Here is a 25,032-nt window from a genome sequence, read left to right on the forward strand (position 1 = left end):
TAGAGTGTGGCACCAGGTGTCTTCAATATTGAACCTTTTCACAATATTCTAATTTTCTGAGATACTGAATTTGGGATTTTCCTTAGTTGTCAGTTATAATCATCAAAATTAAAAGAAATAAACATTTGAAATATATCAGTCTGTGTGTAATGAATGAATATAATATACAAGTTTCACTTTTTGAATGGAATTAGTGAAATAAATCAACTTTTTGATGATATTCTAATTATATGACCAGCACCTGTATAGCTGTTTGTTAATTATTTTTTAATAGAAGTATACTTATGTTCTAATATACTAACTAAAGTTCTCATAGTCAACTTGTTGAGTGCAGGAGAAATGGGCAGAAGACCTGAGAGACTTTGACAAGGGCCAAATTGTTACAGCCAGACGACTGGGTCAGAGCATCTCTGAAATGGTAAGGCTTGTTGGGTACTCCTGGTCAGCAGTGATGAGTACCTACTGACAGTGATCCGAGGAGGCACAAACCGGTGACAGGATGTTGGGAATCCAAGGCTCATTGATGTGCGAAGGCAACAGAGGCTATCCCATCCGAACTGACAGAAGGTCTACTGTTGCACAAGTCACAAAATATTAATGATGGTTACAGGAGGGGCCTGGGTAGCTCAGCGAGTATTGACGGTGACTACCACCCCTGGAGTTGTGAGTTCGAATCCAGGGTGTGCTAGGGAGGGTAGAGTCACATGGAGTAACCTCCTCGTGGTCGCAATTAGTGGTTCTTGCTCTCAATGGGGCTTATGGAAAGTTGTGCATGGATCAAGGAGAGTAGTGTAGGGGATTTTACAGTTAAGACCCAAAGACCATATATGATGAATGAAGACCAGGAGGCAGAGATGCAATCAATTAAAGAAGATTTTACTGAAGAATAGTTTGCAGTTTCATCAAGCAGAAGTCAGCTTCACACTAATGAGGAGTTCGTAGGCCGCTCTACCTACATTCTCATTACAGCAGCAATTATACTCTAACACAAGTCACTAAGCTACGTCATCATGTCAGGTTGAATGATTCTGATTGGTTAAGACACAGATAAACTTTAAAAATTTCCACATATGGGCTGTTAGCCAGAAGAATATCTCCATTAATTATCAGGACGTCAGTAAAATCCTGGTTTAGGCACAAAGTGACCCACTAAGGTCACTATTCTGAGGTACTAGACGCCAGTTTGTCCCATCAGATGGTCATTTCACCTCCCCTGCGTGCCAGTTTTTCATGTCAGGTCCTGTGACAAAAGAGTAGCAGATACACACAGATACACAGCTTCTTCAAGCTTGGATTTGGTCGAGCTCTATCTCTCACCATGAAAATTTCCCAAAACATACTGATTAGATATGCTTTCTCTCAGTAAGAGGTTCAGACAATATTTGTCATTATTCTCTAGTGATTGAAGATGAAAAGTAAAACAAATGCTTTAACTAAGAATTGTCGCAGGCAAAAGGCCTGAGTGACCCGCAGTGACCTAGGCTGTCAGGGTCAGCTAGAAGAGTAAATATAGGTTTTAACAGGTGTTAGGTGCTTTTCTTATAAACACGCAAAGAGAGAGCACATTTCAGACATGTAATTTTATAACTAGTAAATCTTACAAGCTTGAAGTCATTCAAATCATTTGATATTTAGAAGGATAAATATTGATTAATAACTCGTTTCAAATCACTCAAAGGATATATATATATATATATATATTGAAGAGGCAGGGGGTTCCAGGAATGCACTGTAGGAAGACGACAAGCCATTGGAGGGAGTGTGATGCTCTGGGAAATGTTCTGTTGGGAAACCCTGGGTCCGGCCATTCATGTGGATGTCAATTTGACTAATTCCAACTGCCTAAACATCGTTGCAGACCAGGTACACCCCTTCATGGCAGTGGTATTCCCTGATGGCAGTGGCCTCTTTCAGCAGAATAATGTGCCCTGCCACACTGCACACATTGTTCAGGAATGGTTTGAGGAACATGATGAAGAGTTCAAGGTGTTGCCCTGGCCTCCATATTCCCAGATCTCAATCCGATTGAGCATCTGTGGGATGTGCTGAACCAACAAGTCCAATTCATGGCGGATCCACCTACAACTTACAGGACTTGAAGGATCTGCTGCTAATGTCTTGGTGCCAGATACCACAGGACACCTTCAGGGGTCTTGTAGAGTCCATGCCTTGGCAGGTCGGCGCTGTTTTGACGGCACGCTGTGGCCCAACAGCATATTAGGCAGGTGGCCATAATGTTTTGGCTCATCAGTGTAAACGCAATATTATAAAAAAATATGCAGTATTATAAGCAGATTTTCCACAGTTTTGGAAACATTGAAAATATCAGGGAATTTTAAAACTGATTTCTAGTCTTAGATGATTTACTTAAAAAGACATGGAAATTCATTGGTCAAATAGTGTGGAAACCCTGCATTATTTATTCTAATTACTTTTAATTGTTTTATTGTCCATTATAATTATTATTGTTGTTACAAAACAGCGAAGATGGTAAATATCCATCAGATATGGATATTTGGAAAATGCAGTATATGAATGAAATTACACTCACTAAGCACTTCATTAGGAACACCTGTACATCTACTTATTCATGCAATTATCTAATCAGCCAATCGTGTGGCAGAAGTGCAATGCATAAAATCAAGCAAATACAGGTCAGAAGCTTCAGTTAATGTTCACATCAAATGTGATCTCAGTGATTTGGACCGTGGCATGATTGTTGGTGTCAGATGGGCTGGTTTGAGTATTTCTGTAACTGCTGATCTCCTGGATTTTCACACACAATATTCTCTAGAATTTACTCAGAATGGTGCCAAAAACAAAAAACATCCAGTGAGAGGCAGTTCTGTGGATGGAAACGCCTTCTTGATGAGAGAGGTCAACAGAGAATGGCCAGACTAGTTCGAGCTGACAGAAAGGCTGTGATAACTCGGATAACCACTCTGTACAATTATAGTGAGAAGACATCGAACCTTGATGTGGATGGGCAAAAACAGCAGAAGACCACATCGAGCACTTTATTAGGACCAGAGTGTTCTTAATAAAGTGCTCAGTGAATGTATATACTGAGTATATTTTACATATGTAGTCTTGGATTGTTGCTGTCTAACCTGCAACAATTAATTATTTTACATGGTTCTGGTCGTTGAGTGCCACATTAGGGCAGCTCAGTGGTGTAAGCAGGTGAAGTGTCTCTTCTACAGATGTTCTCTCAGGTATAGTGTGTATCTCCTGCCTGCCTGTCAGACAGCTGCCCTTCTCCACGTCCTGTCATGAGACAAGTAAATAATTCAAAACTCCGGCCCATATCGAATGTGAACTCCTGGCTCTCCCTCACTCACTCTCTGTCTCTCGGCCTATAACAGACGTTAGCAAAGACCTGAAAAGACCCATTACAGACTGAGTGTGCCATCACAAACACACAAAAAAACACACAGTGTCTGATACCTCAGCAACAGGGACCAAGGAATAACTACAGCGTGAAAACTTTTACTATCACTGGTATGTATCAACCAAACCTCCACTTCAGTGTTTCTCAGTTAATGTACATTTAGCTCTATAATGCATGTTACATGCTCATACATGCTTTATGTAGCTTTAAGTGTGTGTTTTTCATCAAGAAGCAGGATGTCTGGTGCTAACAGTGACCTTCTACATAGATCAACCCTGAGTGTTTATAATGTAAGTCTTGTATTTTCAGTTTGTTTGCATAGTGCTTTTCGCAGTAGATTTAAAGCAGCTTTACATAGAATAGTGCCTATTACTCTTGTTTAAGCTGTCCATTATTCATTATTATACAGTAGATTTTATTGTGACTATACATATATTATAGCTTTCTGGAATAGTTGATTGTGTTTAGTCAGTTGTGGCATTCTGTGGTCAAATGTTTTGTATAATGACCGCTGGACAATCAAATTTCTTTATTCCAGAGGCCACGTCCACACTAAACTGTTAAAGTTTGAAACCTCCTTTTTCAGTTTCCTTACATCATGATTTTTCAAAGTATGCCATAGAGCTATTCAGCTGTGACATCAATTTGTAGGTGAACCCAGAAGTCACTTATCCCTACGTTATCAATTATGATTTGTTGCAGAATACAAACAATTAGTGCCTAAAAGATCACATGATTGAAACATTTACATGATTAATCACCCCCCCCCCCATCATGATCATACAAAAACTGAAGTATATAAAACCATCACAACAACCAAATTACAAAAATATGTAGACATTAAAAATCACTCACTTCAATTTTTCGTTTTTTTTTTTTTACATGATCCAAAATAAGAGTAATTGACTAAGTGAGAAAGAACCAGTCACTGAAACATCAGTTCTCTCAGCTCGACTTCATATTGATGTCCTTTGCCAAAATAATTTTTCTATCAGCATCCATGCTGTTCTGATGCATTTAGGTGGTGCTCTAACATATTTTAGCCCTCACAGATGTACTCGTCCATAGACATTCAGTCTAATTTTCAGTTCATGCACCACCCCCATTGTTTCATCAAATATCTCGGCCTCTGAGTGGACTACAAGCTCAATCTCAATCTGGTGTCATTAGAAAGCTGAGATCCTCCCCTTTGGAAGGATATATTATCATTAAAAGTTGATATACATCACAAAGAGGCTCAAAATCTATTGTGGAATGAGCTTCCAACCTTCACATGATCTGCGGATACCATCTCAACATTCAAGAACCAGCTGAAAACACATCTGTTCCCGAGCACTTAACCAACCCACACTAATTGTATTTACTCTTGAACTTAACTTGCACTTACTGTATACACACACACACACACACACAATATGCGCCTATATTACTCCAGCCACCTTGAGAGCTTGGCAGTACATCAGTGTAGATGTTGTTGAACTTTGTATGACAAATTGCTTGCTATGTTCCTCATTTGTAAGTGGCTTTGGATAAAAGCATCTGCTAAATGACTAAATGTAAATGTAGAATAGCATCTCAGAATGCACATGTCGAACCTTGTGGCAGATGGGCTACAACAGCAGAAGACCACGTTGGGTTCCACTTCTGTCAGCCAAGAACAGAAAACTGAGGCTACAGTGGGCTTACAAATTGTGTACCTCAGCAGAAATGCAGATTTGTCAGACCAGGTGATGTTTTTCCAATTGTCTACTGTCCAGTTTTGTTGAGCCTGTGCCCACTGCAGCCTCAGTTTCCTGTTCTAAGCTGACAGTAGTGGTACCCGGAGGGGTCTTCTGTTGCTGTAGCCCATCCGCCTCCGTGTTCGATGTGTTGTACTTTCAGAAATGCTTTTCTGCATTGCACTGTTGCAACGCGTGTTTATTTGGGTTACTATCATATTCCTGTCAGCTTGGACCAGTCTTGCCATTCTCCAATGACCTCTGTCATTAACAAGCCGTTTTCGCCCACAGAACTGCCGCTCTCCAAATTAGTGTGGATATTGTCTTAACTAATCGACAAGTAAGTTTGACTATGTCCACACTAAAACGTTTTTGTTTGAATGCATCAAATTCGCTATGTTTACTCCGCTCATCCACACTAGAACGGTGTTTTCCTCCACCAAAAAGGAAGCGTTCCTAAAACGCTCTACAATACCCAATTGAACAACGATGATGATGGGAAATTGAAAACACTAGTGAGGATGTGGCCTTAATTCAATAGTTTTTATGTTTATTTGGTAAGTAAACATAAGGAAGATAATGTACAGTCAGCCGGTCATTATTGCAAAATAAAGTCTTTCAGGGTTATACAAGACCCCTCAGATTTGTGTCCTGAATAGCCTTATGAGGTTTATTCTGCTATATTGACTTCCTGACTGTACATTATCACTTACTTATATTTTGTAATACCCCAGCATGGATATTGATAGCTTGATGTTATTGTTTGGGATTATTCAGAACCTCATGGATAAGTTTAATCCCGGTTTGCAAAAGCTGGTTACTTTAGGAAACAGCTACATCAAGGCTTTTCAAGGTGAGTTTATTTTGTGTGTTTTCACAGTCAGACTCTTAAATGTAAATTAAACTGTGTGGTGAAATACATAAAAAAAAATGCATATTTCAGATAAAATGCCTACCCTGCTGAAAGTAAAAGCTTTAACCAACCTAAAGTGGGTGTAATATGATTACAAAGTAATTAGTTATTGTAATTTAGTACAAAAAGTAGTGTACCACGTTACATTCAGTTACTGACTTTCAACTACTTGGGTTACATATCTCTAAAATATTATGAATGAATGTTACATTTATAAAGCGCTTTTCTGACACTACACTCAAAGCGCTTTACACAGTGAACAGGGGACTCTCCTCAACCACCACCAATGTGCTAACTTTTCCAATGAAGTAATCAGTAAAGTAATCGGATTACAATGTTTAGAGAAGCAATTAGATTACTTTTTTGAGTAATTTACCCCAGTGGTCGGACTGATCTTTTTTGTTGGTTTTAGAGGTTTTTTTTTGGTCAGGCTGGGAAAACCTCTAAGTCAGCTAAGATCAGCAAACCACCTTAGACTGGTTTCAGCTGTTTTTAGCAGGGAATAGTTTGAGCAATTTCTGTCCCAAATTTAAGGTATTTTTGTGTATGTGTGTATGTATCAAAGCCTTGGCACTGACGAGTGAGGCCTACTTCAGTTTTCTTGCTAAAATGGGTGAGCAAGCTCTCAACACATTGTCGTCCAGACCACTTGGTAAGATTCAAAATGTGTGTGGTTTTGTGTGTGTGTGTGTTTGTATTTCTCTAAGCAATGCCAACTGGACAGACTGCGTGGCAAGATGTCTTATAAGTCTTAATCTGTCTTTTCTGGCTGTATCAGAGCTTGTTGGTCCTTCAGACAATAGATGTTTCAGCAAACGGTGTCCAGTGGCAGATGCTTCCTCGCTCTGTCATAAAACACACGATCTGGCTCACTGAAGCTCTCGGCTAAATGCCCGCATAATGAGTTTTCATTACGGGTGTACGCACAGAACACTGTAGCAGTGATGTAAGCCACAACAAACATTTTAGAGGCTTGCAAATGGAACAGCATGAATTTTATAATGGTACAGCATTGATGATATTTTGTTATTATAATGTTGTTATTATGTCATTATAATGTTACTACCAGTCATTAGAACATCAGTGTGAAAAGACAAGTTTGTGTATTTGTGTGTTTGTGTGTGTGAGAGAGATTGGGTTGCAATGTGAGCGTTGAGACTTAAATTATAGATGCATGGTCTCATTCTTTCACCCCTCTAAATTCATTGATTCACCTTAGTGCATTACACTCATGATTACAGTGCACATATTAATGTGTACACTAACAGAAATGTCTTGGTAACATGCTAATACCATGTTTTATTAAATTACAGTTTTTTTTAATTATTTTTTATAAAGGATTACGTAACTGGGTGTTTCTTCAACTTCAGCGCTTTCATGTCCAAGGGGTTGATTTTTATACAAACAAACAGCATTTGGATAAAAAGCATTTGCTGAATGGAAACTTGCCATACTTGCATTGCATACTACACATAAATGTCAACGTAAACATGGTATTTAACATATATTACATAACTGATGGAAAAAGGAAATAATAAATGTTTTACAAGTGTAATACCACTGTTAAGTCAATTGAATACCATAGTAAACACATTTGAGTCATATCGGACCCACATAAGCATTTTAGAGGTAGTGATTCAAACTCTCTTTACATTTACAAAATATTCAACTTAATGTTAAAAAAGTCAGTTTACACATTAATTGAGAAATACTTGAAATTCATGTAAAAATAATGCCCTAAAAACTAAACACTGGGTCATTTTTCAGTCATATATGCGTAACATATGTAAAACTATGAAAATACAGTACGTTATACAAATAGAAATTATTACACGTCAAAAAAATATGATAATATAAACAGACAGTGAAATAAACATAAACCATTTCAATATTTATTGTGTGAAAATGATTATTATAATAAAAAAAAGAAATTACAACTCAAAGTTAGTGTACTTGTTAACAAAGTCAACATAAATGTCAGCGAAGAGCATGCTTGAGATGAAATATGAGACGGAAAAAGTGAAAATTCGAGGTAAATATAATTTGTGACCAGAATATATTTATCAAGCTGTCATTTTTCTGTGGTAAAAAAAAGTTGGGTTGACTCAACTTAACTTAGTTTTGTTCTCTTTGCTTTGACTCTAGTTACACTGATATAAAAATATTGTTGTTTTTTTTTTAACTAAAGAAGTCTTGTTGAAACAACAGGTAAAATATTTTTAAAAACGTTTAATTTAAGTAATGTAGTCTTGACCTGTTTTGTTTTAAGGGACAGTTCACTCAAAAATCTCATCATTTACTCACCCTCATGCCATCCCAGATGTATATGACTTTCTTTCTTCTGCAGAACACAAATGAAGATTATTAGAATAATATTTCAGCTCTGTAGGTCCATACAATGCAAGTGAATGGTGACCAGAACTTTGAAGCTCCAAAAAGCACATAAAGGCAGCATAAAAGTAATCCATAATACTCCAGTGGTTTAATCCATGTCTTCTGCAGTGATATGATACACCTATCAAAGAAATAGATCAATATTTTAGACAATGTTTACTATAAATTCTCCTCCCTGCTTAGTCAATCTCCACTTTAACTTTCACTCACACATTCTTCTTGTGTTGTTGTTGATTCTCATTCTTCATGCATATGCCCCCTTCTGGACATGGAGAAGAATTCCTAGCAAAAATGGACTTAAATATTGTTCTGTTTCTCACCCACACCTATCATATCACTTTTGAAGACATGGATTAAACCACTGGATTACTTTTATGCTGCCTTTATGTGCTTTTTGGAGCATCAACATTTTGGTACCCATTCACTTGCATTGTATGGACCTACAGAGCTGAAATATTATTCTAATAATCTTCATTTGTGTTCTGCAGACGAAAGAAAGTCATACACATCTGGGATGGCAAGAGGGTGAGTAAATGATGAGATAATTTTCATTTTTGGGTGAACTATCCCTTTAAATAACATAAATACAATGTAATTAATTTAACTTGCTATTTTAAACACTCTTGTGCTTTATTTGCATACTTCATGTGAAGTTCACAGTACAATTTTTGCCTTTAAAGACATTAGCAAATTTCAGAGCAAACACAGTATGTGATAACTAGTGAGGGAAGCACACAGACAACACTTGACACACCTCAGTAATGGTGACAATCAACAAACAAACAAACAAAAAGATGAGCTTTGAACATCTTCACACAACTATTAACTAACAGTGATGACAAAACAACAACAACAGCACAGATAAAGTCTGTAAACAAGAAGCCTAACCATACAAATATATTCATAATGCACTGCATGCTGGGATATTTGTATGGTTAGTGTTTGTATAACATGTGTTTAGATTCAAAGTAATTTACATTTCTCAGCATCGAAGATTTTGCAATAAATGATGCAGCATTAACGGATACCAAATTTAGTTGATTCAACATGTTTTTGAGTTGATTCGGCAAATACACTTGTTAATTCAACTTAAGTAAACAAATTGATTGAACTCAAAAATTCCAATAGAATGAGAGAAGTCATTAAAATCATCCACTTAACTCAAAACACTCAAGTAATGGAGGTAATATGTTAGAATTTATGTTTATTGTGCTTAATTTATTTGGGTTAAAATAGCATTTCCACGTTATAATTCTATTAAACACAATACAGAATTTGAGAAAAATTACAAATCTCCTTAGTAGCATGTACATACACTGGTGGATATTGTTAGCAGACAAAAAATAAATTAGTGAGAGTGTGAAAAATTGAGACTTTACTCTCTAGAAATCCAGAGTGCTGAAAGTGCCCGAAGTTGAAGAAACACCCAATTATAAGAATAATGATATATATATATAGTCAACTACATAATTATGAATTATTTTACAATAAATTATCCTCCCTGCGCAGTAGATAGAGATATGCCAGAAGAATGTGAAAGTGAAAGTGGAGATTTATAGTAAAAAAGGACTTAAATATTGATCTGTTTCTCATCCAATTATTAGTTGTTCAACTGAATCATTGAAATTAGAGTTTATGAATAAGTGTTGTGAAATAAATCAATAATAATCATTAGATGATCTTTTTCTAAACTCTAATGTGCATTTATTACTGCTGTTATCAGTCTCTTAAGTTGGTTACAGTCCACCTGCATTAACTGACTCAGCCGACTGAGTAATGTATTTGTGTGTTTCCCAGGTGACGTGCTGATTGAGATATCAGAGATGCAGCGGAAACTGACAGCTGAGGTGGAAGGCGTGGTGCGTTCAGAGTTCAGATCTTTCTGTCTGATGCCATTCATGAGTCTTCCAGCTCTTCATGTTCAAGCTCTAAAGAAATGCACCTTCATATTGATACCGTTAGCTGACAATGTCTCAACAGGACTCATTGCAGCTTAAACTGTGCAGACACCATTTGTGGTTTGCTGTCGATTACCATTCTCATAACATTGGTTGTAAAAATGAACAAAAGTCGTATTTACAGTAATGCACTTACAACGAAAGTCTATGGGGCATGTTGACCAGCGGGTATGTAGTTAATGTACCTGTAGCTCATATGGTATAGCATGGTGCTAGTAGCAACAAACAAGGTCATTGGATTTTATTCCCAGGAAACACACATGCTGATAAAATGTATACCTAGAATGCGCTATAAGTCGATTGTATAAAAGCGTCTCCCTCTGTATCAGTTTCGCTGGTTCCATGTGGAGGTTCTGCAGGCCATGGACAAGAACGTGAAGCTAGATGAGGAGTACATTGAAGTGGGTCTGGATGTGTGTGGTTGTGGATTTGATATTTTTGTACAGAGGAGCGTATGGATATAGATAAGCTGATTTATTGCATGTGTGTGTGTGTGTAGGGCAGCCGTAGAGTATATGAATTGGAGGTGAGGAATCAGGCTGGAGCACTGGAGAGACAGTTGAGACGTGGAGCTTTCAGAGACTCATTGGTAAGGCCACAACTGCATCTGTGTGTGCTTGTGTGCATTTCTGGGTTGATGTTATTTTGGTTTTTATTTGCCATGTTTCATCTACTGGAAGTATTTCAGTCAGTAGTATCTTGCTGATACTGTCAAGCTATTTTTACAGTAGGCTGATAAATTGCAGCCTTATACCTAGTTTTGGCGTCAGAAATGTCAATATTACAGGGATAGTGAATGGGCCAATGGAATGCAAATTAATTCAAACTCCAAATGTAAAAAAATCAGTACATCCACCAACTTGGCACAGACCTTCATACTGTGCTGACTTGCATTGCTGTATCTTTTCTAACTGATTGGAATAACGGTTTTCGCACAGCGGTCAAACAAATATCTGAAATATCCCATAGACTTACATTGACAGAATGTTCAAATGGGCTAATTCAAACTCCAACTGTCAAAAAATTCAATACATTCACCAAATTTGGCACAGACCTTCATACTGTTCTGACTTGCATTGCTGTATCTTTCCTAACTGATCGGAATAATGGTTTTAGCACAGCAGAAAATCAAATATGTGAAAAATCCCATAGACTTACATTGACAGAATGTTCAAATGGGCTAATTCAAACTCCAACTGTCAAAAAATTCAATACATCCACCAGACTTGGCACAGACCTTCATACTGTTCTGACTCGCGTTTCTATATCTTTGCTAACTGATCGAAATAATGGTTTTCACATAGTGGATTGTCAAATATTCGAAAAATCCCATAGACTTACACTAACAGATTGTTCAAATGGGCCAGCGGAATCCTGATTAATTCAAACTCCAACTGTCAAAAAATTCAAATGTAAACAAAAACGCGAGGCCTGCTATAATGGCTTTAGGTTACAATACAAAATCTATCCATCTATCTATCTTTCTGAAGGTCTGCATGACTACCGATCTGTCTTTTTAAAACTTTCAGAAAAAGGCTTTGTCAAGTTAACAATACCTATCTAGTTTACCCTTATGATGTTCCAAACCTCAATTATAATTGCACATATAAACATTCTGTGTGTGTGTGTGTGTGCAGGAGGGCAGTGAGTACATGCAGTACCTGAGGCAGAGCCAGCATGAAATTCTCAAAGAGGAAGAAAGGAGGTATCGTTTCCTGGCCGAGAAACATTGCGGACTTACGCAGTCGCTACTGTACCTTATCAGCAAGGTACAGCTGCCTTCTACTGGAATTCATTATAGACCTTCTATTCAGTACTTTCTAAACCTTATCAGCCCACTGAGTGTGCACACCCATCTTTCCCATGTGTTGACAGACTGGGGTATCTCTGCAGCAGAGAGCAGATGGATGGAAAGAAAGAGTCAGTGAGAGTAGAAGTTCGAGACCTCGAACGCCCACTTCATCAGATCAAGAGGCTCAGGTGACTCTGGAATGATGAGAATGTGGAGTATTTACTATCTATCTGTATTCATCTTCTTTCTCTTGCCCTTTTCGGCTAGCTTTACAACAGCTAGATCCCCAGAAGCTTCCAAGATTGCACAACGAACAGCATACAGTAGGTTCAAAATGAACTTTTTTAACCAGACCTGACAATGGCAGGAGAATTGAGAAAATGTACGGCCCTTATAGCAAACCATCTGGCTTCTGTAAGTATTCTTCCCACTGATTTCATACAATCCTTTATAGAAGAGTTCTAAACAATGAACCAAACCAACCAGCCCTGAGGTGAATCACAAGATTACAAATTTTGATTTGAAGCAAATAAACGTACTTGAAAATCAGATAAAAAGACAAAGGTACAAGACTGTACTTAATGTGGCTTATGAGGGCATGAACTACAATCTACTACAGTTGATGAGAGAGGTCAACGGAGAATGGCCAGACTGGTTTGAGCTGACAGAAAGGCTACGGCAAATCAGATAACCACTCTGTACAATTGTAGTGCATCTCAGAATGCACAACTCATCGAACCTTGAGGTGGATGGACAACAACAGCAGAAGACTATTTTGGGCACTTTATTAGCACCACAGCGTTCCTAATAAAGTGCTCAGTGAGTGTAGTTTGAGAGTGTAGTGAGACCAACTCGACATCATTCGCAGTATTTCGTTGCATAGCTCTTTTCGTGCACTTTGTTAGTTGCAATTGTTTTTTTTTAATAAAGTTGAAATAACGTGGAATGATGGTTTCACCAAAAGCATATACCATCGATTGACAATCTTGGGGCTCACGATAGGTCTGTCTTTGAAAGTTTATATGTAGATGTTAAAAATCTACTTCCCTATGGAGAAATGAATGGGCCATTTACCTCCGGAACCAGACGTTTGTGCTCTGCTATTTCTAAACTGGCCATGAGACAATATTTAGCATAATTTCGATAAAGCTGAAGTGTGTAATACTTACACAGTGTCACTAGCATTACGAAATGGAATTGCTTTCAAACAGATTTCCCAAATACTCTCACCAGTCTGCCATTGGTCAAACAAGCAGACAGTTCCTTGTTAAACTCCACTGGTCGAATATAGTGACGCTGTTTTGGGATGGTCAGGATGCTCAAACAAACAGCATTGTTTTGATAGCGTCACAAAACCACAGTGTTAAAACTTTCCTTAAAAAAAATAACTACGAATGGCTTATTAGAGGCCAAGCCCCAAAGGGGCACAGGCCCCTATTGCTTTTGAAGCTATTCTTCTTATTATTATTCCGCCACTGGAGTCTATGGCAGCCCTATTTACCGTATGTTGGAATGTGCTGAAATTCGGTACACAGATAGGGGTGTGCATGACTAGCCCCCATAGCAAATTTGGGACCCCTAGGAGAAACTCCTTTGCGCCACCACCAGTTTAAAAGTTTTCTTTTGCATGTATCTTTTGAACCTTTTGTCCTAGAAACAAAATCATTTTACATCTGATTACTCACCCTCTGATGATTCTAATGGATGCCTTACATTTACACTCGCATTACAGTAGCTGCCATCTTGGATTATGATCATCTTCAGACATAGCCGCACGGACTTGACTTCACCCTGTTTTGATTTACGCAATTGTTGAAAAGTAATGCTAATGCAAATTTAACCATGTTGACGTGAAATAGGCTGTATCTCAGAAATGCTTTGTCCAATCGCAACTAAACTTGGTATGCTTCATAAGAACCATGATCTGAGGGTACATACAAAGTTTGTTGAGAACTTTGTCCTCCACAGACCTCCATGTTATTCAAAAACTGTCAACAATTTGTCTTTTGATGTCCCTTACAGTTAAGGAGTTCTCTGGGCACTCTGCTGCAGACTGGAGGACGAGAAATGGACCGAGAGCCACTGGGCAGAGTGCCCTCTAGAGGTCTGGTATTTCAGCCACACATACAACCTGTTGTTCCACTTTGACTCAACTAAATCAAGATCAAGAACAGCCAAAATTTTTTCTCTCCCTCTGTTTCTCCACAGCCCCATCTCCTCTCCCCAGTCGTTCTCGCTCTAGTTCTGTTGGTGAGTCTTTGGGTCTTGGTGGCGGCCGCTCTATGATGGCCATTGTATCCCACCCCACTTCATCCAATCCAGTCCTGCTGCCGTTTTCCCGTGGTGACATGGTGACTGTACTGACACCAGAACCCCGGAATGGCTGGCTGTATGGACGCCATGACTCAAGCCTTCGGTGAGCAATTCTAGAGTTAGTGTGGTTTACCAAAGATTCCATTTACACTTAGTTTTTAAGATGCTTATTGGCCTATCCATTTGAAATGTGATGATAATAAAGATGGGAGATTTGTCCACTTCAACCACATTCGGAGGTGGTCAAAACACATGTGACCACACTGGGCTTGTAGTATAAACACTCGTCCATTCGAATGCGTTTAAAAAGCAGCAAAGTGCCAGCTACTCACCAATCAATCAACCGATGCGCTAAAACCTTGTCATCCAGCACATTGATTTCATTAGTAGCTTTTTGTGGTATTGTTGAAGTTTGATTGTTGAATTGATGAAGTTCAAGATTAATTTAGTCATTGAGAAGTAAATGCTTTGATATCCTCATAAATTCAGTCATTAGTCTTATAAATCAAATGATCCTTTGTCATCTAATTCATACTGTTCATTAAATCATTCTTGTGATATGCATTTTGATCATCTTTTTTCAGTCAAGGCTGGTTTCCTGCAGCTTATGTGGCTTCCACTGAAGATTTTCTACCCTTAGGCTCCAGGTAAATAAGAGTATGTGCTGAATTGTAATGACCCAAATATAATTTAGATGGATTAGATCATTTGATTTTGTCTTGAACTTTTCAGTGGGGCGTCGCACCGAAGCCACAGCATGAATAACCTCCTTGAACCAACCAGCCAATCAGAATCTTCAGACACCTTGAGCTATAACCACATAACATCCTCAACAATACCTGTCCGTCGAGCTTCAGCAGATCTTCGCCCAGTTTCTCCCCTCCCTGACAAGAAGGCAGAGTCTTCCAATGAGAACAAGACCAATCAGAAAACATACAATGAAATCCCACCCCCAGATGCACCGCTCCGCCGAGGATCAGCTGATATTCGGCCAATATCTCCTCTGCCTGACAGGAGGGCGGAGTCTCATTTTGATAGCAAAGTGGAGCACAAAACTTACAATGAACTCCCACCTCCAGCTCCACCCCTTCCAAACTCTCCTCTACCTGAACGAAAGGTGGAAACAAGTTCAGAGGTGAGTGTCCACAATGTTCGATTTTTGCCACGATTTTGCAGTCGTAGACAAAAATTTGCAAGTTTTACACGATTTCTTTCATTTATTCTGGTAGTGTCTGAAATGTTATGTTACATTCTTGCTGTGTGACTTGTACGGCAACAATCAAATGTACAATTTATAGGAGCACAGCAATTTATGATGCAATCTACAAAAGGAACTACGATCAACCACAATATGTCGAATTCCTAGTGAAGTACTATACTACCCACAATTCTGAAGCGAGATCCACAAATCAGAGAAGTCCTCTTTTTGCCCATCCACGCCTGATTCCAGACATTCTGTCTTTGTTTTTCTCTTCCGTACAAAACATTGCCATCCAGACAAAAGTTTGCCTTTGTTTGCATGGCACTATTTCAATTTTAAAATGTGATGCCCATAAAATGTCCATTCAACACTATCAGTTGTTTCATTTATGTTGTAGAGTCTTCCGTAAGCTTTACCCAAGATATCATTGGGGCCATATCGTGCAATCTGTCAAGTAACATGCAGTGCATAGCCGGTTTTAGTGTATATGGTAGGGATGGGACAATATATAGAATTTCAATATATCACGAACCAAAAGAAATTATGAAACTTATCATGACATAATATTTTGAAATTTGCAACATTGTTTTCGGTCCATGTGATCATATATGAAATGACTCGTCAAACATAATCTCTCTATTGCTTGATTTTACCCCTACTGTTTACAGGGTTCACACAAGGTTCTTGAAGTGCTTAAAGTGCTTGTATTTAGCTTTTAGAAATTTAAGTATTGGAATACCTAGAAATTCATCTTATTTAGATGAAAAGTGCTTGAGGTTAAAAGGGATCGTTTACTCCGTGTAATGTGTGTCCAACAAAGATGAGGTGCACTCGAGGTCGCGTGGCGCCATACGAGGAGCAGACGTGTGAGTGACGAGCTCTGCTCACTTTGCAAGTTTTGTTTTTTATTATTTTCATGTTATAATCCAGTGAAATTCGATACACCTATTACATATCTGTTCTTTGAGGTAAACATGGCAAAGAAGTCAAAATCCTTGGGCTCTGGAGACATTAAAAGCCACTTACGTGCTCAAGCTGAAACCGCAGATCGGATGAGGGAAACAGGCCCGATCAATTCTGGCCAAATTTTTGAGATCATCCGATAAAGATCTCGTGTTGCAGGAGACAAGGAGCAAAGGAAAGCTTTCTTGGAAGAATCACAATATTTTCTTTTTCCCGTATTTTGCAAATTCGACGAGAGAAACACGATCGATTCAAAGAGTGTAATAAACTCTTGCATCAACGGAAGATCGCTTTTGCAATGATGTTTCCGGCCAAACTGAGAATAGATACGAAAGATGGCCATAAAGTATTTACATGTCCCAAATGAGCACTGTTCTTCATAAATACATTGGAGAGAGTAAGCCATTTGGTGTTTCTCATGTGAGTGGATTGACTCGCTGAACATACACTCGCCATTTTTGTTTCTGTTTGTGTTGGTTCCGCCTAGCGGCTGGAGATTGTTTTGTGGAATAACACTCCTTCAAGAAACCTTTGCATTGACGGAGGATCGCTTTTGCACTGGGGTTCCCGGCCAGATTGAGAGTGGATGCTGGGGATGGCTGCAAAATATCTACATGCCCACACAAAGGATGTCTTTTATAAAGCTGACGGACTGAGTAAGTCATGGTGTATTTTTTCATGCGGCCTCCGAGTGAATTTGACTCTTGACCATCCGAGGAACCGGGAAGCATATTTTGTTTCTTTTTGTGCTGGTTCTGCCTAGCGGTTGGAGTTTGTTTTGTGGAATAACACTGCATTGGGACAGTTGTGGATGAATCTGTTCGTTCCTTGTGCTTATACCTCCTGTTGGCTGGTTTGTTTTGTGGAGTATTTTTGCAGGACATTGGAATGATTACGTCATCTGCTGCACTCATAAACAGCTGGCTCACTGAACACTTGTTTGTTTGTCTGTCTGAGGAAACTGAACAGCTTTATATCGGTTGAAATTTGTTTTGTGGAGGAACGCACCTTCGAGACAGTTCTGTGAATGAATCTACACATTCTTTGTGTTTATTCTCCCTATTGGCTGGGGTTTGTTTTACAGTGTATTTTGCCTTACAAAATTTGTGCAGAAGCATCGGACTTGAGCAATCCAATGAAAAAGTTGTCATGGGGGCTCTTGTAAGCGTACATGGACCTTCTGAGTTTAGAGAGATTGACGCCGTTGGCAGTGTCGTATGCGGGGTTAATGCGCACGTTTGTTTTTTCTGTTTGTTCGGTTCGGGGGGAAGTTCGGGGTTTGATTGTTGCACAAATGTTGGAATGTGGTCTGTATTATCTTGTTTTTGACACAATTTATTTTGTCTATTATATCAAAATGTCAGATGTTAATATGAGTGTGAAATCTTTCTCCAAATGGAATGAGAATGGGTTGGGGCACCCCATAAAAGCGTAAGAAATGTGATATAGTGTTCCTTCAAGAAACGTATCTTTCCCCGCAGGAAGCTGAAAAAATTGGGAAGATATGGGGTGGGTATATTTTCTTTAGTGCTGGCTCAAGTAAGAGTAGGGGAGTCATTATATTGATAAGTAAACATCTACAATTCAAATCTCTCAAACAGATTAAAGATAAATTAGGGAGAATCATTATTGTTTTAGCAGAAATTAAGGGGCAAAGGTTGGTTTTGGCTAATATTTACATACCTAACATTGATGATCAGGGCTTTTTTATTGATCTTGAAGGGATGTTGCAAGCCGCTGGCACCCCTCATGATATAATATTGGGAGGAGACTTTAATCTTCTGATGGACTCAGTCCTTGATCATAGTGAAGCAAAAGTGTGTAAGCCCCCTAGAGCAACATTCTGGGGGGGGGGGGTAAAATCTTGGTCTTGCAGATATTTGAACCCATTTGGCAGGGACTATAAATTTTTTTCATCAGTCCATAAGATTTATTCTAGAATAGATTTTTTTTTTTTAAACTCTAAGTCCTTCATTTCATCTGTTGTTGATTGCTAAATGGAATTTTAGTCTCAGATCACACCCTGGTGAATTTAGAGATGTTGCCACATCTGGAGAAAAAGAAATCATATAGTTGGCACTTTAATGTATCCCTGTTGCAAAATCCTGATTTCCAACAAATGTTAAAGGCTGAAATCAATGTTTATATGGAAACCAACTGGTCCTCAGTATCTTCTGTGGGCACAGCTTGGGAGGCACTTAAGGCGGTTCTTAGGGGTCGGATCATACAGTATGCCTCATTTACCAAAAAATCCAAAGCACAAGAACTCGTGGAGTTGGAAGGGAATATTAAAAGTGCCGAGGCAGAGCTGAAGCGCCAAATGTCATCTGATGGCCTCAGAGAATTGACCCGATTGAAATACAGATAAAATTCTATTTTGTCACAAAAGGTGGAGTTTTGATTATTCAGGGCAAGACAGTCATACTTAGAGTTGGGGGACAAAGCAGGGAAGCTTTTGGCTAGATATATAAAGCAGAGAGAGTCTTTTTCTACCATTCCCTCAGTGAAATCTGCCGGTGGTGAAATATTTACCTCAGCCATTGATATTAATAATGCTTTTAAAGAATTCTGTCTTGATCTTTATAGTTCCACGTCTTCGTCTACTGATGAGGATAGTAGAAACTTTGTGGAACCATTAGAACTCCCTAAATTGACGACTGAGCAAAACAATTCTCTCGATTCTGAGATAACCTTGGAGGAGCTTGACGAGGTAATTAAGGCCTTATCTACAGGCAAGGCTCCCGGGCCAGATGGTTTTGCCGCTGAATTTTTTAGATCTTATGCTACAGAACTTGCTCCAATTTTGTTAGAAGTTTATACAGAATCATTAAAGAATAGAAAGCTTCCCCTAACCATGATGCAAGTTGGGATCAGTCTGATTCTTAAAAAGATCCAAGCGAGTGTAAAAGTTACCATCCAATTTCCCTGATCCAGCTAGATGTAAACATTTTGTCAAAACATTTTGGCTAACCGGTTAAGTAAAGTTATGACATCTCTTATACATATAGATCAGGTGGGGTTTATTTGGTGCCATAGCTCCTCTGATAACATTAGGTTTTTCATTAATATCATGTGGTCAGTGGCGAATGATCAGACTCCGGTCGCTGCCATCTCACTTGACACCGAAAAGGCGTTTGATATGGTAGAATGGGATTATCTTTTTAAGATTTTAGAAATGTATGCGTTCAGAAATACTTTTATTGGATGGATTAAGTTACTTTTTAGACATACTGTAGCAGCGGTACAAACAAATGGATTAATTTCGGATAATTTTACTCTGAATAGGGGCTCTCGGCAGGGTTGCCCTCTTTCCCCATTATTGTTCTGTCTTGCCCTGGAACCATTAGCAGCCGCGATAGGGGGGAGGATGATTTTCCAGGGGTGATGGCGGGAGGTGTGGCGTGTAAGCTTCTGCTTTACGCAGATTATATTTTATTATACTTCTCTAACCCTACTAGATCTATGCCTTGCCTCCACAGAATTATTAATTCCTTTTCCAAGTTCTCAGGATACAAAGTCAATTGGTCTAAATCCGAAGCGTTGGCTCTGACAGCGTACTGCCCAGTAACGGCTTTTCAGCCGGGCACCTTTCAATGGCCCACACAGGGCATTAAGTATTTGGGGATTTTATTCCTAGCAAATTTGTCTGATTTAGTTAGAGTTAATTTTGACCCTTTAATAAAAAGGTTTTCAAGCGATATGGACAGGTGGGCTTCACTACATTTATCGATGATTGGGAAGGTTAATGTTATTAAAATTAATTGTATTCCAAAATGCAACTATCTGCTACAGTCACTCCCTATAGATGTCCCCCTCTCTTATTTCAAGCAATTTGATAACGTAGCGAAGTCCTTCATTTGGAATGGTAAACATCCCAGACTACATTTCAACAAATTACATAAGCCGATTGTCAAAGGTGGGTTAGGCCTACCCAAGATCTTGTTTTATTATTATGCATTCAGTCTCAGACATTTGGCTCATTGGTCACTTCCACATGAGAGAGCCCCTCCCTGGTTTTCTATTGAACAGGAAGTTCTTGCCCCTATTTCACCATTGCAAAGCCTTTCTATCCAACTAACCGGAGAAGTTAAGTCACATCCCGTTATCTCACATTTGCACGTGATTTGGACAAGAGTGTCCAGAGTATTTAATTTGGACATTTAGTTAAATGTTGCCTCGAGCATATGGCTGAACCCCAAAATATGTATCAACAATGTAAGTCCCCTTTCTGCTGGCCAGAGTGGATTGTGAGGGGGATTAATACACTCGGTGATCTGTATGAGAGTGGAGTGTTGAGATCTTTTGAAAATTTGGGTCATTATTTTGTGATTCCTAGATCTCAGTTTTATAGGTATTTACAGCTGCGCCACCTGCTCTGTACTGTTTTTGGGAGTGGCACCCCCCCTAGAGTGGCAGATGCTTTGGGAGAGGTGATTACTGCTTTTGGAAAAGGTCATGAGGCATCAGTGTATTACTCCCTGCTAATTCAGAGTCTGGCGGATGGAAACTTTAACTTCTATCAAGAGATTATGGGAGAAAGATTTAAACTTGGTATTGGAGGAGGGAGTGTGGGATAGGATTCTAAAAAATGTCAAGTCTGTATCTAGAGATGCAAGGGTTTGCCTTATGCAATTTAAGATTTTACATCGATTCTGTTGGACCCCCTCTAGATTATATAGACTTCGTCTTAAAGACACACCCACCTGCTGGCGATGCCAGTTGGAGAGATAACCCATGTCTTTTGTGGGTGTGTTAAGATCCAAGATTTTTGGTTAAAGGTTCAGAATTATTTGTGTAACGTTTTGGGCACTCAAATTTTACTTTGCCCTCGACTTTGTATTTTGGGCGATGGGGCAGTTATAAATTTGGGGGACAAATATATAAAAAATTGGGTTCTGACTAGCATGATGATTGGCAGACAAATTATTTTAAGGGGTTGGAAGTCGGATGGAACGCCACCATTTCCTGAGTGGTGTGCGGCGATGGGGAGGGTGACGGCTTTTGAAGAGATGACAGATAGAAGGCTGGGGTTGGGGGACTTGTTTGTCAGGAAGTGGGGTAGGTATTTGCCGGTTTTGGAGGATGCTTGGGGAAGCGATGAGGAGAGAGAAGTTTAATTTAATTATGTATGTTTATTATATATTTTATTTTTATCTATTTTTGTGTGTGTGTGTGTGTGTGTGTGTGTGTGTGTGTGTGTGTGTGTGTGTGTGTGTGTGTGTGTGTGTGTGTGTGTGTGTATTATTTTATGTGACCACAGAGGTGTTCTTTGGGGTTGGGGTGGGTGTTGATGTTTGGGGAGGGATATTAGTGGGGGTTAAAAGTTAAATGTTGATTCAGTGTGTGTGTTGTTTTTTCTCTTGTTATTTTCTTTGAATCAATACAAAATTTGAATTGCAAAAAAAATTATAAAAAAAGATGAGGCGCACTCCACTTTCATTGAATAATGTTTTTGAATATCCTTTCTGTTCTTTACAGTAAAATAAAAAAGTAAAAATAAATATAAATTTTAATCTCACACAGCATGGATGCGCTAAAGAAACCGAGAGATTCTCATTGATGTTCGCTGAACCGGAACACTGTAAAATGCATGTTGACAATCTTAAAGTGACAGTAACCTTTTTAGCATTTCTTTTGCAAATGAATGCAAACTCAATATTTTTACTACTTATTGTACACATTATTTCAAACAGTGATAGCTCATATCATTATTATATATACCATTTCATTATATAATATTAATTAATATCATGTAGAATTTTTGTATTTTTACAAAGTTAAAATGTGATTATAATAAAATTGTATATAAGCAACTCTTATTATTTAAACTTTGAGCATTTCTATTATGTATTAAAGAACTTTATTTTGATGAGAAATTATAATGTGTATTTTGCTTAAACATTTTTTTCATAAAATAAAAATGTTCTGTAATATTTTGTAATTTAAGTGTTATTATGTGGAATCGAGATTATATCGAATCGTGAACATCATATCGTATATCGAACCGAATCGCGAGAGAACCATATCGTCCCATCCCTAGTATATGCTGAAAAGAATGAGCTGTTTAGGTCAGAATTACTCTTTGAAGGTTTTTATTGGGAGTCTTATTTGACCTCTTCATCTTGGTCTAAATTATTGGTTAAGAAAAGTTTCAGTTGTCTGTAAATGTATTAGTTGTAATTTGTGTATATGCCAGTGTCATTTTAAATTTGTTTTATGTCTGTAGAGGTCAACTGTTCATGGACTACCACCAGAGCACCCTCTTTTTCCCAGGTATTACAGACGTCTTTGAGTTTACTTTTCTGTTGATGCATTTCCTTAATATGCTTTTACAAAGTATTGCCCCTAATTACCGTAAGGCATCATAATCTCATTCTCATTACCATAACACAGAAAAAAGAAAATAAATATTATTTAAATTGAAAAGTATGGATACACAAATTCAGTATTTGTTGTAGTGACTTGTAAAGATTTATGTTAAATATCTTTGTCTTACAGTATTTTTACTGTAATACGGTAATGAGAATCACCATTGAAAATAATGGGAATTACAAAACAAGTCAAAAGTAAAACTTTCGGATGTATTGCGTTAATAAGCAGTTAGGGGGAAATGTGCTTAATTCTCATGAAAATAATGTCACAATCTTAAAAACAGACAAAATATAATTTCCTATTTTTTATTTTCATTTTAGGCTAAAAGTAATTGTGTTGATATATTATGTTACTACACCTTCAACTGTACCATGTTTTTTCTTTCTCTCTCTCTGTCTCTTCTTCCTGTCTTCTAGAGGCTCAAATCCTTTTGCCACCGTGAAGCTCCGCCCCACAGTTACCAACGACAAATCAGCACCACGGATTCACTGACAGCCACTAAACCTGCACTCTGACTGGTTCAGAGACTGTAATAATATCAAACTCTATCTGTCAGTCATTAAGTATACAATTTCAATCACCTTGAACATTAGAAGTAAAAGTAATGAGCACTTTTTAAACTTAATTGAACCTTAAGTTCTGTATTTAAGAACAGAATAGTTTCAGTTGTTTCCTCAAAATTTAAAGACATAATACAATTAGTTTGTGTTAAGTTTGACCGCTAAGTTTGTTTTTTTTGTGTGCATCTGTGTCTGCATTTTGTGAACACTAAATTATTTTTTAGATATTACAATCTATAAAAGTGTTTGTTTTGATTTTTAAATAAGTTCAGTTCTGTTTCGTTTATCAGAGCGTTATCTGAATTAACCTAGTAGAAGTGTTTCAAAAGGTTGAGTGAAAATTTGTTTATTACAAAGAAATTATGGCTAGTTTATGTGTGTTTATAGTTTAATTTTGCTCGTTTTTTTAACCCTTGCATATCGTTGCTATTTGGTTATTTTTATTTATTTTTTACTTTTAGTTTAGAAAATTATATACACTGCTGGCCAAAAGTTTGGAATAATGTACAGATTTTGCTCTTATGGAAAGAAATTGATACTTTTATTCACCAAAGTGGCATTCAACTGATCACAATGTATAGTCAGGACATTAATAACGTGAAAAATTACTATTACAATTTGAAATAAATGTTCAGAACTTCTTAAACTACTTCAAAGAGTTCTCATCAAAAAATCCTCCACGTGCAGCAATGACAGCTTTGCAGATCCTTGACATTCTAGCTGTCAGTTTGTCCAGATACTCAGGTGACATTTCACCCCACACTTCCTGTAGCACTTGCCATAGATGTGTCTGTCTTGTCGGGCACTTCTCACGCACCTTACAGTCTAGCTGATCCCACAAAAGCTCAATGGGGTTAAGATCCATAACACTCTTTTCCAATTATCTGTTGTCCAATGTCTGTGTTTCTTTGCCCACTCGAACCTTTTCTTTTTGTTTTTCTGTTTCAAAAGTGGCTTTTTCTTTGCAATTCTTCCCATAAGGCCTGCACCCCTGAGTCTTCTCTTTACTGTTGTACATGAAACTGGTGTTGAGCGGGTAGAATTCAATGAAGCTGTCAGCTGAGGACATGTGAGGTGTCTATTTCTCAAACTAGAGACTCTGATGTACTTATCCTCTTGTTTAGTTGTACATCTGGTCTTCCACATCTATTTCTGTCCTTGTTAGAGCCAGTTGTCCTTTGTCTTTGAAGACTGTAGTGTACACCTTTGTATGAAATCTTCAGTGTTTTGGCAATTTCAAGCATTGTATAGCCTTCATTCCTCAAAACAATGATTGACTGATGAGTTTCTAGAGAAATCTGTTTCTTTTTTTCCATTTTTGACCTAATATTGACCTTAAGACATGCCAGTCTATTGCATACTGTGGCAACTCAAAAACAAACACAAAGACAATGTGAAGCTTCATTTAATGAACCAAATATCTTTCAGCTGTGTTTGATATAATGGCAAGTGATTTT

The 25,032-nt window shown here is 38.1% G+C and overlaps 1 protein-coding gene across 1 annotated transcript; it reads left to right on the forward strand.

Moving 5' to 3' along the window:
* The first annotated feature begins 3,525 nt into the window (after positions 1-3,525).
* Positions 3,526-23,745, forward strand: LOC127438369 (brain-specific angiogenesis inhibitor 1-associated protein 2-like protein 2). Its single transcript, XM_051693913.1, has 14 exons — positions 3,526-3,681; positions 5,887-5,962; positions 6,588-6,674; positions 10,214-10,275; positions 10,704-10,775; positions 10,874-10,963; positions 12,012-12,143; positions 12,250-12,354; positions 14,189-14,270; positions 14,375-14,582; positions 15,064-15,126; positions 15,212-15,614; positions 22,870-22,916; positions 23,432-23,745. Exons 1-14 carry the CDS (start codon positions 3,562-3,564, stop codon positions 23,505-23,507), a joined length of 1,623 nt encoding a protein of 540 aa, XP_051549873.1. The 5' UTR covers positions 3,526-3,561; the 3' UTR covers positions 23,508-23,745.
* The last annotated feature ends 1,287 nt before the right edge of the window (positions 23,746-25,032 follow it).

The sequence above is a fragment of the Myxocyprinus asiaticus genome, chromosome 49 (assembly GCF_019703515.2).
Source record: "Myxocyprinus asiaticus isolate MX2 ecotype Aquarium Trade chromosome 49, UBuf_Myxa_2, whole genome shotgun sequence".
Classification (NCBI taxonomy): Eukaryota; Metazoa; Chordata; class Actinopteri; order Cypriniformes; family Catostomidae; genus Myxocyprinus; species Myxocyprinus asiaticus.

Excerpts from the sequence above, each read along its gene's own strand:
- LOC127438369 (XM_051693913.1), top strand. The coding sequence starts at position 3,562 with ATGCATGTTACATGCTCATACATGCTTTATGTAGCTTTAAGTGTGTGT. Across the intron at positions 10,964-12,011 it reads GAGCTTTCAGAGACTCATTG|GAGGGCAGTGAGTACATGCA; the intron begins GTAAGGCCACAA and ends GTGTGTGTGCAG. Across the intron at positions 14,271-14,374 it reads GGGCAGAGTGCCCTCTAGAG|CCCCATCTCCTCTCCCCAGT; the intron begins GTCTGGTATTTC and ends GTTTCTCCACAG.